The sequence below is a fragment of the Gallinula chloropus genome (genome assembly GCF_964237585.1).
Source record: "Gallinula chloropus genome assembly, chromosome: 4".
Classification (NCBI taxonomy): domain Eukaryota; kingdom Metazoa; phylum Chordata; class Aves; order Gruiformes; family Rallidae; genus Gallinula; species Gallinula chloropus.
The window spans coordinates 24,171,569-24,192,171 of NC_140088.1; the positions used below are offsets into that span (position 1 = coordinate 24,171,569).

Here is a 20,603-nt window from a genome sequence, read left to right on the forward strand (position 1 = left end):
TTCTAAAATAGTCATTAGCAGAACATTGAAAATGGTGTAGTGATGGAGCTAAGCTGGGTTTCTAGAATCCCAGGCTGGTGGACAAGAGATGGTTGTGTGAAGACATTTTATTTTTCCCCTCTTCCTGAGCTGAATCATATAGCTCTTCTCCCATCCCCTCATCCCTTTCTCCACAACTGGGTTTTAAGTGATGTGCTGTGCTTCTTAGAAGGGACCTTGAAGGGTCTTTTACATTGAGTGTCTTTATGATTAAATCTTACTTTCACAAATGTACCCTTCTGTCTTTATAGATGGACCCAGTAGATCAGTCCCCTATATATACATATACAAGTTGGCTTACCAGCTTTTGCATTTTTTTATTCAGCAACTGTGGTAACTTACAGTAATGCTTTTGTAATTCTCTGGGGAAGGGGAAAAAAAATGTACCTTTTCATACAGGTACTATATTGCTTTAATATAGAGCAGTAACTGTTGGGCCACCTAATGAGGAAGAGAAAAGTGATTCTCTGAGGTGATACCAAGAGAAGAGAGGCCCTGTCTGGTCTGTGCACTTGCTGAAGTCCAGCTCATTCCTCTATCAGGAATTTGTGAGTCTAATACATGTAGACCACATGTTTTGGGACAGCAGAAACTTCAGCGAAGGTTTGAGGCACTTTTCTGAGAATACCCAGGTAATGGAATGTGTTGGGAGGTTGGCCATCACAGTGGAAATAAAAGGGTGGTTAGAGTGCTTAAGGTTTGTACTGATGATGCTGCCTGGTTTTTGCCTCTAAGACCCAAGCAGCTGCAGAGAGCCAACACAGAGGTGCCTAGTCCTCCTGAACAGCTTTTCAGAGCTGACTATCTTTCTATTACTTAATTTAACCACATATTTTTGTAAGTATAACTTTTTGTTTCTTTGGATTTACAGTGTGTTAAATCACCAGTAGAATCAATTGTGCATCACCATACAGGATCTAGAATCTGTAATGCATAATTGGTACCTAGGCCTTCAACTTGGCCCTCAGCACAAGTGTTGATTTTAGTAACAGCAATACTCTCCAACAGTACAAAGTTGTTGAGCAGGTACTTTAAACTGTGAGCTGCTCAACTATCACAGGCTTGCAGTATGTGAAAGAACCATGGCCAGTACTGTGGGACTGTCAAGCTCCAGAAATCATCTTGGGGAATGAAAATAGAATCAGGTCTTCAAGCTTCTTGCTTGTCATCCAGCAGGCCAAGCATGTAGTACAGACTCTCAAAGGAGGGCTTTTTCTTTGGAAAATACGACTCATCCTCTCAAGAGGATGCACAGCAGTATGGTTTGTCTAAGATTCAGCCTGCTTGACACTGCTTCTAGCTCTATGCTAGAGGAATGATAAGGTGGCCTGTAGTTCCAGATCCTGGAATTGGGAGGTGGATGTCAAATGTTCAGCTGAGGTCTGTGTGTGGGATTAAACAGTCTACTGATACAATCTCCGAATTATCTAGTCTGCCACAGCATCCATGCAAACCAATGATACAATAATTCTTTAGATCTATGCCACTTCAGATTTTAATTTTACTTTTGTGTCCTATAACTTCACAAGATGTATTATTTAATGTATATAACATGTTTAAATCAGATAACTAGGTGACAAAGCAGGCTTTTGCCACTGAAACTGATATGGGTGTTTTGAGCCTCAAAACCAGGTGCATTGAAATTAAGGCTTGTTTAAAAAAAGAAAGATTGGTTTGTATATGAATTCAGGGTACAGTGGCCAATTATCAAAGATGTGCAGTTCAGGGAAAAAAAAATCTGTTTACTTTTTCTAACCCAGCTATATCTAAATTTTAGATGGAAAACATGTTGTGTCAGGAGAGGTATGATTTGTAAAATAGTACAGTAGATTCTTATTCTGTAAACAAGCCTAGGAAGGATAAGAAACTGAACAAAAGGACAGCGATGCCACATTGGCTTGCATATGATAGTCACAAGCACATTCTGCTTGCACTGTATCCCTGAGTTAAGCCTGGCCAGCTCTGTGGAAACCTCTGTGGCTGAAAAGCAGGTTTGAATGGGTAGATGTGAAGCCTTTTAACGTGCACCACAAAGCTACCCCTGCATGGAACATTCCTGTTCTCTTCAATACTCACCAGTTCTAATACATTGTAGTGAGCTGGAATGCTGCCTTAAAGACCCATCCTCTAGGCTGTATGGCAGGGCTGGCAACAAGCAGAAAGCTTTCTTAAATCTTTGTTTCCTCCAGTTTTGGCAGCTACTCAGAGCACGTCCAGACCTTCCCTTTCCACTACAAGAGGATAGACGCCAATCTGTGAGCCGGCAGCCTTCATTCACGTACTCAGAGTGGACAGATGATAAAAATGAGGATGACTTCCTAGATTTGGATCCCGTACCAGAGACTCCAGTCTTTGACTGTGTAATGGACATTAAAGCGGAGACAGATCCAACTACTCTAACAGTTAAATCCGTGGGCTTGCAAGAAAGGTAGGGTACATGGGATTAAAAGGGGAAAGTCTGGTCCCAGATTTTGTGGATTTAGGATTACTGTGCCTAGTAGGAAGCTTTATTGCCTTCGTGAATGTAATTTTTAAATGTGGTGGTAAAGCCAAGTACTTCCTTCATTTCCTGTCTTGTCTTCAGTCCAGTCATAAATACGAAAATATTGGCTAAAAACGATACAGTTTCTGGACAGTTGTCAACAAGTATTATTCAAAAGAATCGTTTCTTCCCTTTGAAATACCTATTTGTGTTTGATCAGTCTCTAGCCATTTGCCAAGATGGTAATGGCATAGCATAAAATCCATGATAGGGTGGTGAAAGTTTTTACCTCTGAAAGAGGTAGATCATGCTGGAGGGTTAGTCCTTTCTCCACAAGCAAACCATCAGACAAGTAGTAATCTGCAGTAATTCTCATGTAAATGGATTAATTCAAATGTAAGTGAATTCCTTTGAGATTAATCCAGTAATGACATGTTGGGGTCATACATTGAACCATCAGGGCAAAGGAGCTTCTCAGAGATTCACAGCTGGGAAAAGGCAGTTTTAAAATAAAAGGAAGATCTTTTTCTGTTTTGTGCTTTCCCATGTCTTAGTGAAGTATAAAAAAGATTTTGATGATAGAAATCCTGTGGAAAAAATTCTGCAAAGGTGGTGATGTTATGATTAGGAATGAGGTTACTGATGGGCCCAATGTAGCCTTTCTTTATTGCTAGGTTTTCAAGCTTAACTGGAGTGCTAACCATATTTAATTCTCAGATCAAAAACTTAAATGGCAGAAGTTAGATTTTTAAAAATATAGTACTGAGTTTCCCAGGCAAAAGTAAAAGGGAATGTTATGGAAGAGGCTTTCAGTTTGTGCTCTGTCAGCTTAGAATGTGGCTTTTTTTCCTCATGTTAACCTTTGTTACGTTTGTCCTAAGATGTCCTACCTTTTATTCTTATATTCTACTTTCAATATGAGATTGCAGTTACTCTGGGGCTTGTCCCTGAACCTGCTGCTTACAGTGAGTTTTACCATTGCTTTTCATTATGAGCAAGCTTGGTCTTGAAAGGCATCGGTCATTTGTGCTCTTCACTAGCCCTGATTTCATTCCATCTCTCTCATTTTAAAGATGCTGACATTTCCTATCAGGTGACTGCTAGCCTGCAAGAAAGATAGTGTTCCAAGAAAATTGGGGAGTGTTATTTGGAGAATATTACTTGGTTCAAGTAATGAGCTACAATTCAAAACTGTCAAAGTAATAGAGATGGGAAAAAGAGAGCAATTGTTTGAAGTTCTCACACTAGATAGAATGCATACACTTAAGATGTAAAATAAACTAGTTTTCAATATACATGTGTGCTTGAGAAGCCAGGCATAATTTCAGGTTTGAGCTGTGCTCTGATAGATTTCATTTACATGAACCATTGGTCACTGTTTCTTTGTGTTGTGTTGTACTGAATTATCTACCTATCCTTCCTTTGCATCCATTCTGCTTCTCCATCTTCCTTCCTTCCCCCTCATTCTTTAACCACCTGTACTATTAGAAGGGTAGTCACTAGTTAAATTCACACAGCACTGAATTCTTAAGAAGAAACTATCTGATTTATTCAGGGTAAAGCACTGTTAGTATCTTTATGTATGTAGCCTTGAAAGAACCAAAAGCATTCATTATCAAATGCAGCTGTTTCTCAGGAGGAATATAGTAGTTATTAACAGCACACAGGAGGTTAGGGTCAAAATCTTTTGAAAGGTGTCACTAAAGGTTCAGGGTCTAGCACTAGTAGTCATGTTTCATCCAAACCCATTTTCCCTTGACTGTGAGCTGTAGCAGGAGGCTGGCTGCATAATGTTTTGGAAAAGGGTTGTGAGTCATATAACAACCTCTACTGTCTTCTCTGTGAGCTGGCCATGCCTGCATGTTTACATGTTTTTTCCACAGCTCTTGCAAACACGTCCCAGCTAGGTTTTCCCTGTTGAGAGGCATCAAAAGTAGGTTTACTGTGTGAATACATACAACATTACACCTGGTAATCATCATATTTTATGTTTTTTATTGTTATATTACAAATATTTAAATACAAGTTCACAGATGGCATTTGAGTCTTACTTTTGTTTGTGACTTGAGGTTGACAGAAGCTCAGAAATGCTTTAAAGCTGCATTCAATAAACAGTTCAGGCATTTTGACATTTTGTTTTGTTGTGTGGCTGAGATTAAAGCCACTAAAAATTGTATGCTCAACAGCATCTTTGTTTTTAATGTAACTGTTAAAATGTTGGGACCTTCTTTTTTAGCCTTCTCATGATGATCTGCCGTGGAAAGGAAGTTTTTCAGACAGAAGAACTATTTGCTGCAAGGGTTGGCTCACATCTTTATTAGTGTTGAGCTGGTAACGTTTATCCCAAGATCTTATCTCACTGGTGGCATGCTATGAATAAATAGTTATTCAGTAGTATCTGGTCTGATGAAGACAAAGACCAAGATTTTCACCTATGATACCTGAAATGTCAGCCCATATTTAGGCATCCAAAATATGGTGTGATTTACATCAGTATGAAGACTTTTCCTGCAATTGCCTGCTCAGCACCTTTGACAAGCAAATTGCTTCTGTTTAGCTGATAAAGTATACAATTACCTCACTACAAACAACATTTTTAAAGGGTTGACCTTCATAGTTCAGTGTACAAAGTCATCTTCTGGTCTTGCCTACATAAGAAGTGTCACCCCTTTTTACAGGTAGTGACCAGAATGTACACAGCAGAACCATCTGTGTGCTTTTCTAAAGTTGCTGTTTATCTGTCATCGGGCCTGTGTCTGTTACTGACAACGATGGGTCAGGCTGTTGTTCTATAAGCAAACCAATTCCTCTGTTTTGCAGGAGAGGTTCAAATGTTTCCCTCACACTGGATATGTGTACCCCGGGCTGTTCTGAGCAAGGTTTTGGCTATGTCATGTCACCACGGGAACAGTCAGCCCGAGAATACCTCCAGACAGCATCAAACATCCTCACTGAAGAGGAACTGCACAAGAAAGCTCTGGATCCTTTCATACTCCAGGCAGAGTTCTTTGTGAGTATCTGATCTCTCTTCTAGAAGCATTAGGAAAAGGGGATGTTGTCTCTTTTCTATGAACCTTGCTGTTATTTTCTGCAAGTCTAAAATTAGTACATACAAATTCCACTTCCGTCAGTGAAGCATTTAATCCAATTCTGAAATCTGTCGTCCCTTAAAATGACAATGTCTGAAAGCTTTCAGTGATACCACTTAAAAACTAGAGGATTGGTTCTGGCAACGAAAATAGCTTTGTTGTCACAAGTCTTTTTCTTTTTTTTCCCCTTTTTATTTTTCTCTCAGTGTGTTAATTTTTCACAAAAAAACCTCAAACATTTTCACTAGAGTACAGAAGAAAAGCCAAGTTTGTTGTAGGCATAGCTTCTTAAAATGTTCCTGGAGTTGCTCTGGGGATGAAATTAGTCCAAGTCCATGCTCTTTGCTGCTGAATGTTTGGCATGGAGCTACTTTGCAAGGCTGACTGTTCTCCAGATAACCAAAGCACAGGATGGCTGTCACTGCGCAGGAGCCATAGAAAGTATTTGCTACTAGGAGATTTTCAGTATAAAAATTACTTACTAGTTTTAAGCTACTCCATTAGTTGCTCTTAGAATTCTGAAGTATGTTTCCTTGGCTCACTGTATCGTTGCTTTGGGAGAAAGAATTCTTTGCCTCGTTTTTGGAAAAAACAAATGTACACAGATGAAGCAAGTAGCTGAAAAATGGATTTCTAAGTAGTTTAGGAAAAGATCAGAAATGTTTTGATATAGTGAGTACACTGGCTTTTTAGGTCTTTGCATTCTGTGAGTATCTCCCTTAACTGCTTGAGTGTCTGTGTAATAGGCGTTGTCATGTTTATTATACCTGACAGGAAAAAAAAGAGCTAAATGCTCCAGTGGCTATGAGTGTTACATCTGCTAGGCAGGTTTGTAAACTCCTGCATAAGGGGGGAGATAACCAGGCCGTCTTTGCATGCTGGGGTATTTCAGAGCATGTGATCAAGAACTACTGAAGTTAATGCTGCCAAGTCAGATATCCTCTTAAACATGCAGTCTCAGCAGAGATGGAAGATGATGATTTGTAACAGCCCTTTAAGCCTGTCCTCTTTATTACCTGCAAGGGTCTGAAAGGGCAGGAATAACACTCTGAGTATCACTTGCTGTTCTCCCTCCCTCCCTGTGCAAGTGCAGGTTTGGGGTGGGGTTTTCTTCATTTTCCAAGCACAGGGGAGATAAAATAGTCTGGACTTAGATTTTAAAAGAGACTGTCAGATATCTGTGGTCCTTAAATTGATAGTGCTCTATGCAAGTTGAAGAAAAGCAGCTTTTGAGTAGGCAAGCCTTGATTCTTTTAAAGTAAAGCATCTATTGCTGTTCTGGGGAGGAAGTGTTTGCTTAGTGACTGTCTGAATTAACTGCAGAACAAGTCCACATACAGTTTCATCAGTCTCTAAAGAGTGCTGTAGCAAAGAAAATAATGTTAGAAGTAGGGAAATATATGCTTAATTTCTCTGGGAGTCTTTGAATTCACTTTCTTGGTGTTTAGAAAAATCACTCTGCAAGCAAAATATCCCAAGTACTATTCATTCTTTAATGGAAACTGACAAAGAATGTATAAAAATGCTGTGGTAAACAAAATGTCATTTCTGTAATTAAAAATTGTAAACTAGGTTTTTTTATTGTTAAATAATTATCACTAGCTAGCTCTCATTGTGTATTTTCAGGCCAACCTACTTGGTTTTCAAAGTCAAGATTCATAATGAAGCAAGCAGTTGTTTCATTTGGGAAGAAAAGTCAGAGGGGATGTCATTTGCAGGACTAAGTCCTGAAATTCTTATAAGATTTAGTGTTTCTACTTAGATGGAAGGTCTGTTAATTTCACTTGAAATATGCTTGAGCAGTGAATGATCAAGTCCTAACAACAGACAATGGAGTTTGGCTCAAGAGCTTTGAGTGACAAAGTCCTGAGTAGCAGTTCAGGAAAAGAAAAAGGTTTTATTCCTATGCATTTCCTCAGATTGATAGGAATTTACTTAGAAAGAAAAAAGCTTTTATCAGCAATTGCCTCTCATTAAGCCCAACAGTATGCTCAGTACTGTGGAAGAGGCAGAATACAGGTAGCCTTCTAAAGCTCCAGAATTTAGCCTAGTCTGTAGCTCTGCTCATTTAATTTCTTCCCAGAGTGAGGCATGTCTTTCTCAACCCTGACTCTGGTTATCAGTACGTCCAGTACTGGCCTCTCAAATCCAGTGTGCGGCAACTGGGATGACCAGCTGTGCTCCCAAGCTCCTGTCAGCACTTTCTCTGCTGTGCCTGGTTGACAAATCCCATCCCATCACGTGCCTAATGGCTGTGGTTGGCAGATGGTTGCTGCCTGTTCCTTCTTGGCATTGGCCAATTACTTGCAGATGAGTAGCGGGGAATAAAAAGCCCCTCCATCTTTTTATGTTCTTTGGGTCAATAACGTAGAAAGCAGGTAATCCCTGAACCCCCATTTGCTGTCCTTGCCCTTGAAACTTTCAAGTGTGGTGAGCCAAGTGAGACTACCCCCAGCTCCATGGAGTCGGGTCAGAACGCCAACCTGTCGTGATGTGTGTTAGAACTTGCTAGTGAGTCTCACTAGCAAATTATTTCCTTCCACCCTCAGAGAGGAAGGAGGAGTGTTGAGTCAGAAAGGGTGGTGTCTGAGGTCCAATGCTTTTGAAGCAGAGTATCTTATGTACCACCTTTTGCTTAGTTCTGTGCCTACACTTGCAATTCAGTTCTAATAATATTAGGAGCTAACATAATGCTGTTGCGCATATTATTCAATGAATTAGTCACTGTGAGCGTTTTCATATTAAGGATTTCAGGAAAAAAAAAAAAGCCAGTGACAGTAAAAGGAAACATCAATCATATTCTGGTGGTAAATTGCTAGAACTGTACCATTGACTTCATCACTTTGCCTCCCTCACAGGCAGAACGTAATGGACTTGATTTTTTTATTCTTCTTGTGAATCTAATAATACTCTCTACTGTGTTTTTCTTCTGGGTTTTTTTTAACAGGAAATTCCAATGAACTTTGTGGATCCAAAGGAATATGATATTCCAGGCTTAGTGCGTAAGAATCGCTACAAAACAATTCTCCCAAGTAAGTTTCCTGCTTTTAAAGTCACTGAGACAGGGTGGTTTATTCACATGCTGAAGGGCTCGGCAATTTCCTTTCCAGAGTGCATAAAGGGTGCTGTCACTGCCATGTATTGTTTAAAGGCCGTATTTATGAAGCAGCAGCATGACTTGAATGCATATCTTAAATTTCAAAAGAAATGCAGAGCATGAAGAACGTAAGATTCACTGAACATCAGCAGCACTTAGGATTTTAAGTCATTAGAATCACGTCATTTGGTGCTGCTTAAAAATTCTACCTGAGAACTTGGTGTGTTTATTCAGATGCTGCTTAGTAGTTTCATTGATAAAACTCTTTAGCAGGACTGAATTCTAGCAATGTTATTTTCCTGACTGATGTTTGTAAAAAAATCATGCCTCAAATGCAGACTGAGAATATTGAGAGCTGGCCTGATGGCATTAAGATGATACAGCAAAACAAAATATTTTCTTTTCCTATTACACTATTTTTATTTGTAGCCAGGAGTTTTGAGAAACAGTTTGACATGTAAAAAATTGTATCATCATTTTCCCCTGTGTCATACTTAAAGTTACTCTGAAAAATATGATTAGTGGTCATGCCTCCTTTTTGCTCTAAGTCGATGGTGGAAGATGCCACCGCTAACCACAGCAGCTCTCTTTGCAAAGTTCAAAAGGTTCAGTGTCAGGTTAGTGAAGGTAAGTGCAGAGAAGTCAAAACCTCCTCGGCTCTACCTATAGTTTTGGTCAGTGAGCCTGGATTGAAAATTAATCCAGATGAATTTTTTTATCTGGATTTACAACTCCAGCAGCTGCAGCCACTGATTCAATGTGCACAGTCTTTCTGATTATTTTTTTACTCCACCTTAGACCAGAAGTTTAAAAACATTTAGCCACGTTTCTGTGTTAATGACTGAAGTGAACTGTTCAATTGACCGGGTTTGCTGGAAAGGGGAGATTAAATCTAGCATCTATGCTTCTGAAATTACTAACCATTTTTGCAAAGCAATCTATGTATACACTGAGTTTGGTATCTAATGTGTACTTTGACAACTGGGTCCATTTTAAATAGCTTACATTGGATGTTTAAACAGAAGCATGAGAATTCCTGCCATTTGGAACCCTGTTTCAGAGTTGTAAACAGTTGCTAATTGGCCCACTACCATGTATTTTTAAGAATTAATTTTTTACTGCAAAATTAATCTCAGCCATACGGATATCTGCTAGCAGCCATTGTCATTTTGAGATCTCTAGATAAGATATCTAGTTTCTAACCTACCATGCAGATGACATCAAGTTGGCCAGGATTGTTATCTGCTTAAGAGTAGAAAGGCTCTTCAGAGGGATCTGGACAGGCTGGATTGATGGGCTGAGGCCAACTGTATGAGGTGCAACAAGGCTCAGTTCTGGGTCCCTCACTTGGATCACAACAACGCTAGAAGCTTGGGGAAGAGTAGCTGGAAAGCTGCCAGGTAGAAAGGGACTTGAGGGTGGTGTAGGTTGACAGCTGTGTGACTGTGGGCCAGCCAGTGTGCCTAGGTGGCCAAAAAGGCCAACATCATCCTGGCTTGTATCAGGAATAGTGTGGGCAGCAGGACTAGGGAAGTGATCTCTGTACTCAGTGCTGGTGAGGCTGCACCTCAAGTACTGTGTTCAGTTTTGGGCCCCTCACTACAAGAAAGACATTCAGGCTGGTGAAGGGTCTAGAGCATAAGTCTTACGCAGAGCAGTTGAGGGAACTGGGATTTTTTTAGTCTGGAGAAAAGGAGGCTGAGGGGAGGCCTTATTGGTCTCTATAACTACCTGAAAGGAAATTGTAGCAAGGTGGATGTTTTCCCAGGTAACGACTGATAGGACAGGAGGAAATAGCCACAGATTGTGCCAGGGAGGTTTAGATTGGATATTAGGAAAAATTTCTGTGCGAAAAGGATTGTCAGGCACTGGAACAGACTGCCCAGGGAAGTGGTTGTGTCACCATCCCTGGAGGCAATTAAAAGCTACGTTGATGTGGTGCTTAGGGGTGTGGTTTAGTGGTGGACATGGCTGTGTTAGGTTAATAGTTGAACTTGATGATTTTAAAGATCTTTTCCAACCAAAATGATACTGTGATTCTCTGCCTTTGAGGATTATGGAGCTCGTTATAATCTGGGTATTTTGTCTGGATTAATTCCAAAACTATAACCTCTGTGCAACTTTGTCTCTGGTTGTGACCAAGCTTTATCTTAGTGAGAAAAGAAGAGGGAAAGAAGAGATTTTTATTCTACTACTTACATTTTGAAGGACTTGGTGCTGGCAGTAAAGAGGCTACCAAGGAGAGCTGAACATCCCCTTTATGCTTCAAAGCCAAGGATCCCAGTAAAATGTCCATGTATAAAGTAGGAGAGTGAACTGGGGGCAAGATGAAGGAGAGCCCAGTGCCTTTCAGGCTTTAATGAGCCACTCACAACTTAGTTTCTGAAGTTACCCAATATAGCCTATGCTGCCTTGAGTATCTACCTAGCATTCCTCCAAGTTCTAGCTGCAGAAGGCAGTTAATGGCAGGAATTCCTGAACAAGCTGTAGAAGAGCAGACTCAGATAACTTATTATCATAGAACATGTTATATTGGAAGGGACTTTTAAGTCCCTAGTCATCTAGTCCACCCCCCCTGCAGTGAGCAGGGACGGCTTTGTTAGATCAGGTTGCGCAGAGCCCCATCCAGCCTGACCTTGAATGTCTCTGGGGTGGGGCAGCAAATAAATGGTTGATTACCAAGCTAGAATCAAACCCAAAATCCGAATTTAAGAAGTAACTAAAATTTCTGTACCAGCTGCATCACCAGACACAATCTAGGTAGTTATCACTAAAAGGTAAGCAGTCATTTAACATAACGGTTGGTTACTTGGAGTCCTTGAGCTGATTGTAGTAAGTGAGAGACATGACAATATTCTGTAATTCATTTCATATTTCTCTTGTAGTAAATTATTTTTGCAAATTCCCCAATTTTGCTCCTGGTAGTAAAATGGCTTAGAAGGTGTCTTTTGATGACAGAAGGTTGCTTTTGGAAAAATGCCAAGCTAAGGTGATTGATACATCTATTTCATAACTACAAATTTGTTTAACAGTCCTTTGCTGGGAATGAGTCCTCTGGCATTTCCTGGAAAATAACTTTTCTCCAAGATGTTTGGAGACACTTTTTGAATGGAATTTCAGAGATGGCAAGAACTTACTAGAGCATGTTGTATATCATTCTTATTGATATGCACTCTCTTTTCTCAAGAGTAATGTCTAGACAGACTTTTAGAATTTCTGCATAGCTGTATTGCTTTTATACCCTTTTAGTTATGCAGAATATTTCAGTTAAGTTTAGCAAATGCAACGGTTTCAATACTGTGGTATAAACTGGTATCTTTGTTTTTTATATATGTCTTGTAGGTTGTGGTTATATTATCACACAATAGATAACATGAATCTGCTCTGAGGACAGCGTGTCATGCCGAGTCTGTTTGTAGAACAGTAGAAATTATTCTGTGTTTAGTCCTTTGTGGTTTATCCAACATCACACTATTTTTGCATTTTAAAAATTTTGTTCTGGTTTCTAAGCAGGCTGGGTTTTTTTATGAAGAAGCAATCTGTGGTTTGTTTTTCATATTCTCCTGGTGATATACACAGTTGCTGTTTATTGCGGCCTCTGTCAGGAGTATGTTTTTTGTCAGTGATAAACTGTGTACTACCGGTGAAAGTACATGAACATGGGCCTGTGTCAGCTCACATTATAGTCAGAGGAACAGCTCCCATTGACTTTGGGAATTGGGCTGAGCTGCTCTGGTGAAATCATGTTTTCATTTCTTGTTTTATTATAACAAGAATAATGCTACAAACAGCCTCAATGAGGGAGAGTCAAGTACTGAACAGACTTAAGTAAAGTACAAGAGACTTAATATTCTTTAATTTTTCCTTAACCATTGTATTTGTTAATAGCACATCCTGAAGTTTAGATCCTTTGAGACAAAACAGGGAAAGAGGTACTGTCACCTTGCTTGCCTGTGTTTATGGTTTCAGAGAAAAGATGTCTTTTCACAAGCGCTATTCTAATGTTTTATAAGTCAAAATGAGTCTGTTGACCTAGCAAACAGAAATAATTTGCTGGAGTAGAAAACTACTTCTATAGTCAATCTGAGACACTGACTCTGCAACAGGCAAATTAAGCAGGCTTCAGAGAGTGAGTAAAACTATCAGAAGAAGCTGATTTACCCCAACCACCTTTTTTTTCAAATATGGGAGCTTTCCAAGGCCACTCACACTTACGGTGGTGGTCATCAACGCATGTAAATGTCTTGCTGCACAAAATAATCTTGTGTTACTTGTTATCTCCTCTGAGCAACTGTTAAACTATTACTTATCTATTTACACCTTTCAGATCCTCACAGCAGAGTGTGCCTTACCTCAGCTGATCAGGACGACCCCCTTAGCTCTTACATCAATGCTAACTACATCAGGGTAAGAGCTCAATAATCCAGCATGTCTGCCTAGCCTCTATCAGCCACTGTTAATGTAAACAGAATTGCAAGATCCCCTGGCTTTCAAAGGCATCCTAGCTCTTATGTCCTGCTTATATTAACTGAAAACCAGATCTCGCAGAGCCACTGTACAGGTTCAGAACAGACAAAAACATACTTCCACACTTGATGCGAATTGCTTGTCACCTGGGCTGACCAAGGCACTGCGTGACAAGCCTGAATATGGCTCTTGACCTAGCCAGAGTCACCTCAGGGCTGCTGGACACTCGTTGCCGGAATTGCGTGAGTCCACATTGTGCCTTTGCTCCATGTACGCGCATGCAGAAGGGAGATAGAGAGGGGAAGAACTGATGCTGTGAGTCACCATTCCAACCAGTGGTAGCTCTGTTTTAAAGACTGAACCTTAAAGGCTGTGGTTGTTATCCCTGTTAAAATTGATCTCTTGTTGTTTTGTTGGCAGGGCTATGGAGGAGAGGAAAAGGTATATATTGCTACTCAGGGACCAATAGTTAATACTGTCAGTGATTTCTGGAGAATGGTGTGGCAGGAGCGTTCTCCCATCATTGTCATGATTACCAATATAGAAGAGATGAATGAGGTAATGGTATTACATATAGTCTGTATTTTTATCTGTACTCTAGCAGACATTTTCATCACAGATGCTAAGCCAGTGAACAGAAGTTGGTTCAGTGGCCTGAGCAATCAGAGCCAGCGTTAAATTCTTGAGGCTCGGAGATGATGTGGGCTTCTCTTTCTGTTCATTTTAAGTCTTGTTTTGCTGTCTGACAGCCTACTGCTGGTTTTGGTATTCTTCCTCTCCTGTCTGACCTGAAACCTCTTCAAACCCAGCTCTATTTGCAGGCACTCTTTCAAGCTCTCTCTAGAGGAATCAAAACCAATAATGCCTCATAACTACTAAAGTTGCCTATTTTTAATTAACAGAGTTAGCGCTGCTTTATCTTGCCTTTATTATGATTCAGTGTCTATATCCACATTTCATTGAGGCTGTCTCTGACTTATGAAAGATGCTAATTACAATAATCAACGATTAGAGCTGACTTGGATATGGAGGACCTTTTTCCTGAATGCGTCTAGGAAATGCTTTTTAAATATTGAAATTAAGATGCTGAATTTTTCCATTCACCACCTACTTCCAGAAATTAAACTGTCATGGTGTTTCTGCTATTCCACCTAATGTGATTTTTGTTTGCAGTTTAAAATACCGTTGCCCTCCAGCTGTTCATTACTTACCTGCTGAAATATTTGCCCCATAGCAGACTTGAAAGAACGGTGTGCCTCGGGTAGCTAAGCAGAGGTCTGCCTTTATTGGTAGAGTAAGATGTGAGAGTTGTCTGGGCATGTGTTGAGCTCTGCATCCCACCTCACCAGTGGCAGCAAGGTGTATTGGTGAGATGCAAGTGGTATTTCTTAAGTTGCAGCAGCAGTATTTGTCAAAGCTTGTCCCTCAGAACCTAATACTAATTTAAGTGAGAGATATTCCTTTGGAGAAGAGGCTTTAGACACTTAGAAGCCCAAGAATATGGATGCATCTCCGTCATATACAGTTATAATGGTTTAACTGCTCGTTGGAAGCTTTGTGCACCAAACTTCAGCTTTCCCTGTTTAAAAAAGGCCAGTTATGACAACTGGCTGATTGGACCCATACTGTCAAGACATTGCTGATGCAAATTACAGTGTGTTGCTGATGTAAATGTTTTGCTTGCATTAACATTTTAAACTCACATTTACCTCTACCTGAGAAGCAGCACTGACCTGATTACTCGGTCTTTGATCAGAGTTACCAGTTTATGGCAAATAAGATCTTAAAATATCATGAACTAGCATAACAGAATTGTTTAAGAACTTTGAGGTTTAAAGATGATGCCGAGGAAATATTGGTCCTGAGTGATATACGTACCTGGTGATAAGTTCTTACACTATAGTTCTCACAGCAAGATTATACTGCTGCTGCAACAGGAATGTAAAAGAACATCTGAATTTCCTGTTATCCACACTGACCAAGTATTTCACCCATCATATGAGTCTTGGGAAGCAGTGTACTGCAGTGCAGATGCACTGTATGAACTGAAGCTTGTTATATATATACCTATATATCGTAACAGAGCTACTGAGTCTATTCTGATACTTTGGTATCAAAAATTAAATTGTGTCAGGAATCTCAGCCATAAATATAGGGTAAGTCCTTTCATGTAAATGTCTCCTATATTCATTCCTTATCTATAGCACCTATATTAATATATGAGTAACAAGACTCAGACGTATGTAGATTCAAAAGTAAACCCTTTGTTCAGCAATGATGCTAGTAACAGGCTTTGCGTTCCTCTTCAGTGCAATGACTTTGCTGAAGTGAGTATTAAAAGCTCTGTATCTCAGCCCTCTGTCACATCGAATCTGAAGTGACAGACAGCCCACAGAAATGAGTGGGCAATCTTACTCCACTCCTTTAAGCAGAGCAACGTCTGTACTATTGATAGCTGCTAGTGCTCTTGACAATTTTTACAACGGGTTCTGCAGTGTAAAAGGAAAGAAAGAAGAAACACAATCTGCGTAAATAACTTTGTGGAGACATAGTGGGCCACATTCCCAGTGGGTTATTAGCTGATGCACTATGCAGATGGAACAACACTGATTCTCCCACACATAAATTTTGACTCACTAACTTTGCAAGATACTTTTCAGTCGTTAGTCTTTGTTTTTGTTGGTGGAAAGCAAAACCATTTAAATTGCTTCCTTCACGATTGCATACAGCTGTGTAAAAGAGGAAGGTTACAAGTATTATGTTTAATTGAGTTTGTCCACTAGAAAATTCTTCTTCTCCTGTGATAACAAGATTGCTTCTTTCGTTGTCTTAAGGTACCCTTTTTCTCAGACCCTGCCTTGTTCATGTCATTCCTTGTCCATGATCTAGTTCATGTACTGTGTGCTCGTCTCTTTCTTTGCATATTGATTAAAGAAAAGCCAAATACCAAAACCCAGTCTTTTTCAGGATAGGAGTGCTTGCAAATTCTCATCTAGCCAAATCTAGTGCATCAGTACCACAATACAGCTTTGCAAATGGACTATGGTTTCTTCTTCCCTAATTGTCAGGCTGTGCTACTGTGTATCTGACTTTTTTTGGCAAAATCAAATGTAGTAGTCTATTTCTCACAGCTATTACTTGATTTTGTTTCTTAGCTTTGGAAGACTGTCAATATCAATTTAATTGGATTTTGGTACATAACTCAATTCCCAAAATATCCCCAACCATGTTCTTTATACAAAACCCTATGCAAGCTATCATCCTATAAAGGGAAAATGCTATCTGAATATAAAAAAAAATTACAAAAGTATTCTGTGTTTCCAATCAGCCAATGTATATGCATCACAGATATATTGCTAACTAGTGTATATCATACTAATCATTATTAGCTTAATCTAAAAACACAGGCACGTATCCGCTGGCCTTTCTAATGAACCTTCAAAATGCACATCGGTTGCATAAATATAAATAAGGATGTGTGTATTTAAAAGCATTGGCTTGTCATTACTTGATCTGTGCATTTTTAATCACGCAATCAGACTATTATGAGTGCAGCAAAATCACCTGAAATGCGGTCCCTGTTTGGGAAATGAAAACTTGTGCTTATTATAGAAACAACGTTCATTCATATTCATCTATGCATGTGCTACATCCAGTTTCAGAGGAGTAAAAATGAACCTCCCTTGATATCTGCTTAACTAGATTTATTTTATATTGCATACAGAAATGCACCGAATATTGGCCAGAGGAACAAGTCACCTATGAAGGAATAGAAATCACGGTTAACAGAGTCATACAAGCAGATGATTACCGTTTAAGGCTCATCACCCTAAAGGTAAATCATTCCAATGTACTTAAAATAATTTAGTTATCTAAACCCTTAAATGAAGATGTTTCTGGAAAACTGTGTAGAAATGTTCTGCAGAGTTATGTATTGCTGTACAAATACCACTTTTCAGTACTGAAGTCATCATAGGTTTGCCCAGTTTTGCCCAACATGGAAAAACTACAGTAAAAAAAAAAACTTCAGCCAGGGGCTTGACTACCTGTGTGCAATCTGAAAGTTATGAGACCAATTGTAATAGTACGGTGTTTACTCCATGGAAGTGACTCATTCTGAGCCTGTATCTTCTGTGTTGACTGGTCATTTAGAGTGACATAATAGCTCACAGATAGCTTCTTATGAGCCTTTGCAAGTCAGATATCACTTGTGGAATAACCCACTAAACTCTGTGATGATGTTCAGTGGAAGTCAAGGGCACATGGACTTATGGAAAAGGTTACTGATTACTGGATACCCACCAGCTGCTTATACTTAAGATGACTTGTGCTGCTTACTATAAGTAGAGTAGTTAAGAAAAAGCAAAAGGCTTTTTAATTTCACTTACCTATTCTGTTTTTCTCAGCAGTGGGCCTACTGGTCAGCTTGACAATTTGCAGTGGTGTGGTAGCACCACTTCACCATGGTTGAACCCCTTTTAATAGGTACCATGCTAACATATTCTTTGAACAATTTGGTTGCCTTGACTTGGAAGATGCTTTAAGGAGTCATTCCACTCCAAGATGCTAAAACTGTTGATGGCCTTAAACACATTGACCACAGTATTCTCTATGCTTAAATTTCTAAGCAGTAGTGTCGTTCCAACTAACTATATGTAGTTTTACATAGAGTAACTACACTATCATCTTGTGGATGAGGAGTAAAAACACAGGTTTAATTTTTTTAAGTACTTAGATCCTACTTAAGTCTGAAGTACTAGAGTCCTATTTCACAAGTGGTTTTATTGTTAGGTTCTAGACTCTCAAGCCATGTATCTTAGTAAGAACAGTCTATTTACATAAACTTTATACATCTTTCCGCTACCAGGTCTACCCCTGACCCCTGTATAGCACCTGCTTCCTTTCAAGCTGAAAACACTCTTCGTTTACCTAATCAGTTTCAAATCTCTTCAGCCATATGCTAATAGGCAGAAAGCCAGCATGTCTGGATTGAGAGTGTGGAAAGTCTGTCACTCATGCTTTTGGCAAAAGCAGCAAGAAGAAAATCACACTCCCTGACAAGTGGGAAATAAAGAATTTTTACAAGTATGTTGCAGATTTGCAGAGGTCTTTAATACAATTTATCCAAAACATTACAGTGCAGCATCAAGGATAATACATAGATTAATTTTGATAGAATGCTGATACCTATCAGAACCAGTCACTTTTTAATTATGGTGACAAAAAAAAATTCCTCAATAAAAACCTACACTGTCTTGCAGAAGAGTTTTTATTAATTGTTTTCAATTGTTAAATACAGCATTTTAATATTGGTGGATATTGCAAAAAAACATTTTTTCAGCTTGACAAGTTTAGAGATTTAAGTTGAAATGTTCTTTCCCGCTCCCTAGAAAAAAACCACCACCACCTTCCCCTCTATATTTCCGGAAGGAAATTTCATTCTTTCCCAGGGGAAGGATCATTCAAATTCTTCTCAAGAAGGTAGTAGTTCCATTTTCAGATGGGAATTGCAAGGGAGTGGCTTTTAATATCAGTATTGCAGTATCATCCAAAAAACAATCTCATTTTAAAACACATTTCACAAAATAAGCTGTCCTGAAGAACTTCCGTACAACAATTCAGGCATATTAAGCCATAGTCCCATCTGGCAAGTACTTTGAGCTATATATTTGTCATTTAAGAGCAATAGCAGAGTACTAGTTCTGGACTATATGTATGCCAGATAACTTGGTGATGAAAACTGGGTAAGCCATTAATTGATTCCTGTTTTCCCTTAAACAGTAGTGGTCAGAAGTATGATACCACCAGCAGCAGTGTGATTAGTACATGTGTTACAGGGTGGACTGTCCTACTTCTCCCAATAGGACACTGGATTTGGCAAACTTTAGGAATCTAGACAATGATCAGGCAGTAGCGCAAAACTTGTTTTCCTTTCTCAAAGGAACCTGGAAGTGCATAGGCACTGATTCATGATCTCAGCCTCAGCTACAGCATACATGATGGTAGACTTCAAACCATCAATTAAATCTTGCTTCTGCTTAGATGATTCCAAGTCTTTTCAGTCTCAAGGAAGTACCAATGAAGAATATTTTTTCAAGTTAAATCAGAAGTGTATAGAAACACAGAAGTCAGGCTTCTTGAAGCAGAAGTGTAAAACTGGTAACAGTTTAGAGAAAATTAAAGGCATCCAGAGTATATCATTAGAACTTTGGCTGTTTTCTGTTTCTGTCAAATAATGAATTTATGTAGTGATTCATGTTTTTATTCAGATGGCTTTTATCTTTTACTTTTCTCTCAGTGTTATTGACAACACTCCTAGAATTTTTCATGACCCACTTAAGATCCGGTGTTTATAACTTCTGTGGCTCGCACAGTCACACATTCAAAAGCTATTCTGTATGTTCATGTTGCAGAGCAGTGTGAAATTTGATTGAGTTTACTGTAGTGAGTTCAAGTACTATTCATGGCCACTAGTTGTGCTCTCTTACTCCATTGAGAACATAACTTCAGTTAAATAGCCTAAGGCCAGGCTCTGTACTACGGTAGTAAGACTCTTTTCTTAGACTGAGCTAAACGTACCCCTAAGATTCCTGTGGCTGTGCTTCAATGAGCACTTAAATCCAGTATAAGTTGGAAAAGCAACTGAGTGAAGCCCAGCCTCCATTTGTCCATCTCTCTTGTTCCTACTCTTGTGCCATCTCCCATGTGCCCCCACAAACACTTATGTGGCTGTATGGTAAGCCAAAGAGGGGAAACTGATTGGTCCATCTGAAAAATCATCTGCAAAACCTTTGTCAACCAAAGAGAAAGATGGACAGCATCATGACCACAGAGCACTTTTAACATCCAGCAACTGACAGTCATAGGGACTTTGGAGTATAGATAACAGAAAGTATTTCCAGACTTTTGTGCCTGGCTCTTTAGAAAGAGAAACGTTTGTTCTTTTTTTCTTCCACTTTTTAACGCAGCCATCCAGGGGAGGTTGTGGGAGCTAACATTTCTGTTCCCAGACCTTGTGAAGACATTTGCTTAGCCCTGTGCCAGCTGGCTTATGTAGTAGTTGAAAGGGTAAGGCTGGTTCCCTAAGATCTGTGTTACTATTTGGCACCTTTAGAAATCAGGCAGAAGGATGTCGCTTTGAACACACAAAATCAGGATCATGCACTGTTACTTGGCACCCTGGAAAGGTAACAGCATATTTGCTATATTTTTAGCTGTGCTGAGACACAGAGAAATGGAATTTGTGTCTCAGAAAGCTCTGGACTACAGCTAGATATGATTCCTACCTTTCATAGTGTCTAAATTTCTCACCATGTCTAAAAGAAGAGTAGAATTGACAGGAAACTGATATGAATCTGTCTGTCAGAAGAGATAAAAAAATAAGCTCCCATCTCTCTTCCTCATCTATCTATCTAGCTATCAGAGATAT

General features: G+C 39.4%; 1 protein-coding gene across 1 annotated transcript in view; it reads left to right on the forward strand.

Annotated features, from left to right (window-relative positions):
• The window catches only part of PTPN5 (protein tyrosine phosphatase non-receptor type 5), a gene marked incomplete at its 3' end in the record, with an annotated part of 34,130 nt that overhangs the window by 5,391 nt on the left and 8,136 nt on the right, over nucleotides 1-20,603 (forward strand). Inside the window, exons 4-9 of the mRNA XM_084263335.1 lie at nucleotides 2,229-2,467; nucleotides 5,342-5,531; nucleotides 8,558-8,642; nucleotides 13,035-13,114; nucleotides 13,595-13,732; nucleotides 16,899-17,009. Coding sequence (XP_084119461.1) covers nucleotides 2,229-2,467; nucleotides 5,342-5,531; nucleotides 8,558-8,642; nucleotides 13,035-13,114; nucleotides 13,595-13,732; nucleotides 16,899-17,009 — 843 coding nt within the window. The remainder of the gene's footprint in view (nucleotides 1-2,228; nucleotides 2,468-5,341; nucleotides 5,532-8,557; nucleotides 8,643-13,034; nucleotides 13,115-13,594; nucleotides 13,733-16,898; nucleotides 17,010-20,603) is intronic.